Here is a 9,236-nt window from a genome sequence, read left to right as displayed (position 1 = left end):
TGTTGATGTTGCTTTGTTCTCATGATTCACTACTGACACGATGTTTTGCACAATTTAAAAAATAAATAAATAAAACAGAATAGCAGAACACTCCGTGCTGTGCGTGTGCGTGGGGGCAGCCCCTTCTTGCGACTGCATCAAGCAGGCAGTCCCGTGAATAATTTTTTGCGTGGGAGTTCCCTCCACCCCGCCCCCCTCCTTCCATCTCTCTCTCTCTCTCTCTCTCTCTCTCTCTCTATTGCATCCTCCCCCACAGCAGCAGCAGCAGCAGCAGCAGCTTAACCCCACATCCAGCTCCCCCGACCCACCCCCCAATCCCCAGCATCCAGCAGCCATCCATCCATCCGTGCCTGGGAATCAGCACCAAGTCCTGCCCGGGCGCGCAGCACCGACCCACGGTGGAGGAGGGAGACGAACAGGAGAGGGGAGGGGACGCATCCTCAGCATCCGAGTGATGCCACAGCGCCCACTGCATTTGGAGCAGCAGCCCTGAGAGTTCATCTGTCTAAAGTGGCTTCTGCTTCCGGAGAGGACGCCTTCCCAGCCTCGACGACTGCAGCACACTGCCCATGAAGATGTCCAACGCTGACATCGTCCTGAACGCCGCCGATCGGGTGGTCAAATGTGAGTAAAAAAACAAAAAAAAACAACTCGGTCATTTCGCCTTTAGACATATTACATAACATCTTCTTCTTCCACGGCCGTGAACGTGGCCTTTGTTTTTCCTCTCCACGTCGTGCATCCGTGGTGCATTCGTGGCCATCAAGTTCCGTTTCCCGTGTTGACAAACAATTCCCGTGTCAAGGCTGCCCACGCGTGGCAGCGCAAGGAGCGATGGTGGTATAAATGTTAAAACTATATTCATGTATTTTTGATGTTTGCACTCAGCTGTCACCATTTGAAATTGTCTTAAAGGGGGGGAGCTCCCTCAATAAGACGGGCAGTGATGCTGCAGCAGGATTTTTTGACGTGCAGAATTATGAAGATGTGTGTTGATGGAGGACTAAGCACAAAGATGCATGGGTGGACATGCTAGCTCAGGGTATCACCGTGGAAACCAAGTCTGATGATCAATGGAGGATGATGCACAGTTGTGTCCTAACTCATTAAAGCCCAGGCTCGTGTTGTCTATGGAGCAGCTCGGTGTGCAGAAATATATCCACCAGTGTTATTAGAGCAATGGCTGTGCAGCTCACTCAGTGCAGCAGCAACTTTTGCACTTGAGGGGACAGACAAAAGAGTGAGGCGCACTTTCAGACACATTTTAGTTTAATTTAGTCAGTACAGGGCAATTTGACTAGATTAGATTTGTTTATTTCAAAGCGGACAATGCAATTTCATTAAAAAACCAACACATGGTTTAAAAAAAAAGAAGAAGCAAGAATTAGCCAAAAAGCTAGTTTTATAATAATAATAATAATAATAATAATAGATTTTATTTGTAAAAAAGCAAACAACCTCAAAATGCCACAGTGTAAAAAATAGTCCATCCATCCATTTTCTACCACTTATTCCCTTTTGGGGTTGCGGGGGGCGCTAGCGCCTATCTCAGCTACAATCGGGCAGAAGGCGGTGTACACCCTGGACAAGTCGCCACCTCATCGCAGGGCCAACACAGATAGACAGACAACATTCACACTCACATTCACACACTAGGGCCAATTTAGTGTTGCCAATCAACCTATCTCCAGGTGCATGTCTTATGAAGTGGGAGGAAGCCGGAGTACCCGGAGGGAACCCACGCATTCACGGGGAGAACATGCAAACTCCACACAGAAAGATCCCGAGCCTGGGATTGAACCCAAGACTGCAGGACCTTCGTATTGTGAGGCAGACGCACTAACCCCTCTGCCACCGTGAAGCCAGTAAAAAATAATAATAATAATGATAGTAAAAAGATAATACCATCTGTAGTCCCCTGGCCGTGATGTAAAAAAAAAAAGCAGTACAATTACAATTTAAAATAAAAAGAGAGACAAAAAGCATACGATACGTATACAATATGATAAAAAATAAAATACAACATCAACCAATCAATCATATAGCCCTAAATCACAAGAGTTTCAAAGGGCTGCACAAGCCACAACGACATCCGCGGTACAGAGCCCACATAAGGGCAAGGAAAAACTCACCCCAGTGGGACGACGATGTGAATAACTATGAGAAACCTTGGAGAGGACCGCATATGTTGACCACGATATGTTGACCACATATGCGGACATCACAACATAACATTTATATCGGCATCAACCCTTGATGCTGAGTGCCAACCAGGGAGGTAATGGGTCCCATTTTTATAGTCTTTGGTATGACTCGGCCGGGGTTTGAACTCACGACTCAGGGCGAACACTCTAACCCAGGGGTGTCAAACGTACAGCCTGCGGGCCGGATCAGGCCCTCGAACAGGTTTTATCCGTCCCGCGGGATGAGTTTGCTAAGTATACAAATCAACCTAAAATTTTTGAATGAAAGAAACAGCTCTTCTACTTGTGTCTACTGGATGTTGCAATAGCAATTCTTTGTATCTCTGGATAATGGTACAAATGTACAACATAAGCCACATGATATTAGTACATCAATCGAGGAAAATGATCAAACTACATACATGGCATACTGTAATTTGATTTTGATATTTTTTTATCTTGATAGATTGAAAATGAACACCATTGAGTTGAGTGAGGAACATTATCTCATCATTCATTCAGAAAATACAAATAATGACAAATAAAGATAAAATACTATTAACCGCAACAATTATGTGTAAAAAAACAACAACATTATGATTTGTACATTTTCAGAATGTGCTTCTTCTATTTTTTTAACACAGAAAACAATCTAAAGGCGTCTTTATTTTTAAGTTATCATGCAGGGATTTTACCAGTCCGGCCCACTTGGGAGTAGATTTTTCTCCATGTGGCCCCCGATCTAAAATGAGTTTGATACCCCTGCTCTAACCACTATGCCAATGAGTAAGTTAGTAAGTTTACTTACCAACCCGACTTAGTGCAAGTGCTCCTGCGCAGAGGAATATAACAATCACCTCTGACAGAGCCTCCAGTGACACGCTCACGGCTATTTCTTTGGCTGATGAACACTACCAGAGGATCTGGAGCCAATTCATGCAGTATTTTGTAGGTCAGCATGTTAAAACTAATTTAATGTTGGACAATATATGCCAAGATATACCTAAAGAAAATGTCTTAGCTTTGTTTTATAAGCAATAAGCCCATTTGTGTAATATAGCTAATTAATAATCAATCAACAATTATTTATGTAGCCCTAAATCACATGTGTCTCAAAGGACTGCACAATGACATCCTCGGCTCAGATGCCACACCAGGGCAAGAAAAAACTCAACCCTTTTGGATACAAGGAGAAACATTGGAGGAGACCTGTGCAATGGATGTTGAGTTGCTGTAGTTAAAAGTGTGAGAGTCCAATCCATTGTGATCGTCTTGAGTGGCGATAAGTCAGCAGCACAGAGACGTCCCCAACTGATGCACGGATGAGTGGTCCACCCCGGGTCCCGACTTTGAACAGCTAGTAGTTCATTGTGGTCACCTAATAACCTCTCCACGTAGCAGAGGGGGGCAGAGCAGAAAAGAGACGGCAGATCAACTGGTCTAAAAGGGGGAGTTACTTAAAGGCTTGTGTATACAAATGAGTTTTAAGATGGTACTTAAATGCTTCTACTAAGGTAGCATCTTTAAATTGTAAATGGGTTATACTTGTATAGCGCTTTTCTACCTTTTTAAGGAATTCAAAGCGCTTTGACACTATTTCCACATTCACCCATTCACACACATATTCACACACTGATGGCGGGAGCTGCCAAGCAAGGCGCTAACCAGGACCAATCAGGAGAAAGGGTGAAGTGTCTTGCTCAACGACACAACGAACGTGACTAGGATGGTAGAAGGTGGGGATTGAACCAGGAACCCTCAGTTTGCTGACACAGCAACTCTCCCAACTGCGCCACGCCGTCCCCTTTGAGACACATTTTAATTCCCAACCAATGTATGATAGGTCAGTAAATGGCAATTTGATGCATTTTAAGCCCAATTTAATGTCGGTCAATATATGCCAAGATACCTAAACAAAATAGAATTGTGAAGGCATTGCGGAGATATGTATAATATATATATATATATATATATATATATATATATATATATATATATATATATATATATATATATATATATATATATATATATATATATATAAATAAATGTATGTATATATATATATATATATATATATATATATATATATATATATATATATGCAGTTTCTGCATCCAGTGGCCCCCAGGTAAATTGAGTTTGAGACCCCTGGTTTAGCGCAAGGGTGTCAAACTCGTTTTCATTGAGGGCCACGTTGCAGATATGGCTGCCATCAGAGGGCCGAATAATGTGTGAATATGCCTCTGGATTTAATTTAATTACATAAATTGTTTTAAGTAGAATGTCGATTTTACAGTAAAAGCATTACATCTAAAAAATGTTACTGTAAAATCTAGTCACTACTTTTTTTTTTGGGGGGGGGGGCTTAGACTGCTTTTGGGGGGGGGGGGGGGGGGGGGCTTTGTTGCCATAATTTATTTGTTAAATTTACATTGTTCTTTACAACATTATATTGTTGATGGAAAAACAGTACAAGTTCTTTTTTTATTCTGGCAACTTAGCTGCCAGTTTTTCTACCGTAAAAAGAAAATTACCGTCTTTCCATTTACAGTAAAACAGTGTTAAAAACAACAACCGTAGATTTTACAGTCAAAAACTCAACAGAATTTTAATGCAAAAAACAGTAGTAGTTTTTTTCAATGTACAGAAATACGCTGTAAAAAACAATGCTCAGTTTATTGTCATTTGTATTAATTTGATGGGTAGTTTGCTGTAAAGTCAGGTATTTTTCTTTTGACAAAAACCTGTTTGGAAAGTATGATAATATACTATTAAAGATTAAAAGCTTTGACATTTCAAATAATTTCACTATATATATATATATATATATATATATATATATATATATATATATATATATATATATATATATATATATATATATACATACATGCACTATATATATATATATATATATATATATATATATATATATGTATGTATATATATATATATATATATATATATATATATCTTAGCCTTCCTTTTTACTTACTCTAAACCACAGGTGTCAAACTCAAGGCACGGGGCCCAAATCTGGCCAGCGACATAATTTTATCTGGCCCGCCAACATGTGGAAATGATGTGTCAATAAAGTACTTAATATTTTATCACTAAATGTAATTGATTTTTTTTTCAATCTGACAGAAAAAATACATGCACTGCTTGAAATGTCAAAGCTTTTAATCTTTAATAGTATATTATCATACTTTCCAAACAGGTTTTTGTCAAAAGAAAAATACCTGACTTTACAGCAAACTACCTAACCAAATTAATAAAAATGACAATAAACTGAGCATTGTTTTTTTTCAGCGTATTTCTGTAAATTGAAAAAAACTACTACTGTTTTTTGCGTTAAAATTCTGTTGAGTTTTTGACTGTAAAATCTACGGTTGTTGTTTTTAACACTGTTTTACTGTAAATGGAAAGACGGTAATTTTCTTTTTACGGTAGAAAAACTGGCAGCTAAGTTGCCAGAATAAAAAAAGAACTTGTACTGTTTTTCCATCAACAATATAATGTTGTAAAGAACAATGTAAATTTAACAAATAAATGATGGCAACTAAGCCCCCCCCCCCCCCAAAAAAAGCAGTGACTATATTTTACAGTAACATTTTTTAGATGTAATGCTTTTACTGTAAAATTGACATTCTACTTAAAACAATTTATGTAATTAAATTAAATCCAGAGGCATATTCACACATTATTCGGCCCTCTGATGGCAGCCATATCTGCAATGTGGCCCTCAATAAAAACGAGTTTGACACCCTTGCGCTAAACCAGGGGTCTCAAACTAAATTTTCCTGCGGGCCACTGGATGCAGAAACTGGGTGAGACTGGGCCGCAAGAAAATATTTCTTTAATTAAGGAATCCACCTTCTTTGAATGGCTTTCCCGCCCTGGCAACATACTTGCCAACACTGTAAAAAAAATTCTGTAAAAAAACGGTCAACTACTGGCAGCTACGGCTGTCAAACGAAAACCATTAAATTAAAGCAAAACATTGTAAACCAAATAATGATCAAAAACATATTTACAGAAATTTTCATGAAACGTTCTGCGGAAAAATATAATAATTTTACATATTTTTACAAAATTATTAAGATCAACCACCTTTAATAAAGTGACGATGCAAACAGTTCTGCAGAAAAATACCTTTATTCTACAGAGTTTTTCCAAATTATTACGATCAACCACCTTTAATGAAGTGACAATGCTGGCAGTTCCACAGAAAAATACCATTATCTTACAATTTTTTTCTGAAATGTTAAGATCAGGGGTCTCAAACTCAATTTACCTGGGGGCCACTGGATGCAGAAACGTGTTGCTAAGTAATCCTTATTCGAATGGCTATCCCGCCCTAGCAACATACTTGTCAATCCTACCGATTTTATCGAGAGCTATTCGGTGACTTTCCCGAGGGATTGTCCCGACTTTTGTTCGGACAAGTATATTATGAGCGTGCCGTGACAGCACTGCCTTTATCAACCTCTACAACCTTTCGCCGCGTTCGCTCATTCACCATACAAACAGCGTGCCGACTTAGGCGCATGTTGTACACGGCTTCGGCAGACACACAATGGTGCTGCAAGACATACTTGATCAACAGCCATACAGGTCACACTGAGGGTGGCTGTACAAACAAATTTAAGACTTTTACAAATATGCGCCACACTGTGAACCCACACCAAACAAGAATGACAAACACATTTCGGGAGATCATCCTAACCGTAACACAACATAAACACAAAAGAACAAATACCTAGAATCCCATGCAGCCCTAACTCTTCCGGGGTACATCCCCCCCTGCTCCCCCCTCACATCACCACCCTCCTCCGTGCGTCGGCTGGGGTGGGCGGGGTTTGGTGGTAGTTGGGGTGTTTATTGTAACACGGAAAATTTAGGGCTGCATGGAATTCTGGGTATTTGTTCTTTTGTGTTTATGTTGTGTTACGGTGAAGATGTTCTCCCGAAATGTGTTTGTCATTCTTGTTTGATGTGGGTTCACAGTGTGGCACGTATTTGTAACAGTGCTAAAGTTGTTTGTATGGCCACCGTCAGTGTGACCTGTATGGCTGTTGATCAAGTATGTCTTGCAATAACCAAAGTAGGTCATATTACAAAGAAAAAAGTTAAATTGTTAGTATGAGCATAAACCTTTGTTTAACAGGCTACAATATTTTTCAACTTGAATGCTAAAATTCACATAAATATTAAAAAAAATAAGATTTACCTTAAAATTAAATATAAAACTGTTAGATTGTTAGTATGGACATATACCTTTATATAACAAGCTACATATTTAATGAAAGTTAATAACTGTAATTTTACATGAATTTGAAAGTAATTTGAGAAAACAAAAAAAGATATGGATAATTAATTTGGGATTTTTCTGTAAAAAAAATAGAAATATCCATAGTTTGTCACTACTGGCATATTACTTAAAATAACAGGCGGTTTGTTTGTTTACAAATAATGTCTTCAATTCTACAGTTTTTTAACCTATTTAAAAAAAAATACAAAATTTACAGTAATTTAGAGTAAATTAACTATGAAAATAGGATTTTTTTTTTACAGTGAACGCTGACGATTTTTCCGAGAGACTCTCGACAATCTACCGGTGCAACCAATTTCCCGGATTCGTCCCAATTTTCACCCGGCCGACATTATTAAGGGCTGCCGTGACTTCACTGCCTTTAACGTCCTCTACTACAGTGGTTCTCAACCTTTTTTCAGTGATGTACCCCCTGTGAATATTTCTTTAATTCAAGTACCCCCTAATCAGAGCGAAGCATTTTTGGTTGGGAAAAAAGAGATAAAGAAGTAAATTACAGCACTATGTCATCAGTTTCTGATTTATTAAATTGTATAACAGTGCAAAATATTGCTAATTTGTAGTGGCCTTTCTTGTACTATTTGGAAAAAAAGATATAAAAATAACAAAAAAATTTGAAACATAATCAAGTAATTCAATTATAAATAAAGATTTCTACACATAGAAGTAATCATCAACGCTTTGGGGATTGTAATAGAGATCCATTTGGATTCATCAACTTAATTCTAAACATTTCTTCAGAAAAAAAATAAATCTTTAACATCAATATTTATGGAACATGTCCACAAAAAAATCTAGCTGTCAACACTGAATAGTGCATTGTTGTATTTCTTTGCACAGTTTATGAACTTACATTCATATTTTCTTGAAGTATTATCGACTAAATATATGTATACAGAATTTATGAATCGTTGCTATTTTATAGAACATTTTTAATCAATCTTACCTGTCCCTTGTCATACCTTCACGTACCCCCACGGGTTTGCCTACTCTCAATAAGAGGACTACTGTTCTACAACTTTTCATCGCGCACGCTTTTACATCACACAATCATAGTGACAGCTTTACATCATGTTGTGTGAGACTTGTGCAGAACAATCTTAGCAGCTGCAAGACGTACTTGGTCAAAAGCCATACAGGTGAATGAATTGATGAATTGATGAATTGATTAACGTGGACCCCGACTTAAACAAGTTGAAAAATTTATTTGGGTGTTACTATTTAGTGGTCAATTGTACGAAATATGTACTGAACTGTGCAATCTACTAATAAAAGTATCAATCAATCAATCAATCAATCAAAGGTCACACTGAGGGTGGCCGTATAAACAACTTTAACACTGTTAAAAATATGCGCCACACTTTGAACCCACATCAAACAAGAATGACAAACACATTTTGGGAGAACATCCGTACCCTAACACAACTTAAACACAAGAGAACAAATACCCAGAACACCTTGCAGCCCTAATTCTCCCGGGCTACATACACTACCTCAACCGACGCAAGTAGGGAGGGTTGGGGGTTGGTGGTAGCGGGGGTGTGTATATTGTAGCCCAGAAGAGTTAGGGCTGCATGGAATTCTGGGCATTTGTTCTGTTGTGTTTATGTTGTATTACGGTGCGGATGTTCTCCCAAAATGTGTTTGTCATTCTTGTTTGGTGTGGGTTCACAGTCTGGCACATATTTGTAACAGTGTTAAAGTTTTTTTACGGC

The 9,236-nt window shown here is 38.5% G+C and overlaps 1 protein-coding gene across 2 annotated transcripts in view; it reads left to right on the top strand.

Annotated features, from left to right (window-relative positions):
• The first annotated feature begins 299 nt into the window (after positions 1 to 299).
• Positions 300 to 9,236, top strand: part of LOC133551601 (protein phosphatase 3 catalytic subunit alpha-like) — a 72,930-nt gene continuing 63,993 nt past the window's right edge. For both annotated transcript variants that reach the window (XM_061898493.1, XM_061898492.1), the window contains exon 1: positions 300 to 624. In XM_061898493.1, coding sequence (XP_061754477.1) covers positions 570 to 624 — 55 coding nt within the window. In that variant the 5' untranslated portion in view covers positions 300 to 569. The remainder of the gene's footprint in view (positions 625 to 9,236) is intronic.

Source organism: Nerophis ophidion, linkage group LG04 (genome assembly GCF_033978795.1).
Source record: "Nerophis ophidion isolate RoL-2023_Sa linkage group LG04, RoL_Noph_v1.0, whole genome shotgun sequence".
Classification (NCBI taxonomy): Eukaryota; Metazoa; Chordata; class Actinopteri; order Syngnathiformes; family Syngnathidae; genus Nerophis; species Nerophis ophidion.
The sequence above is the reverse complement of the archived record's forward strand: the minus strand, read 5'-3'. Positions and strand labels throughout refer to the sequence as shown.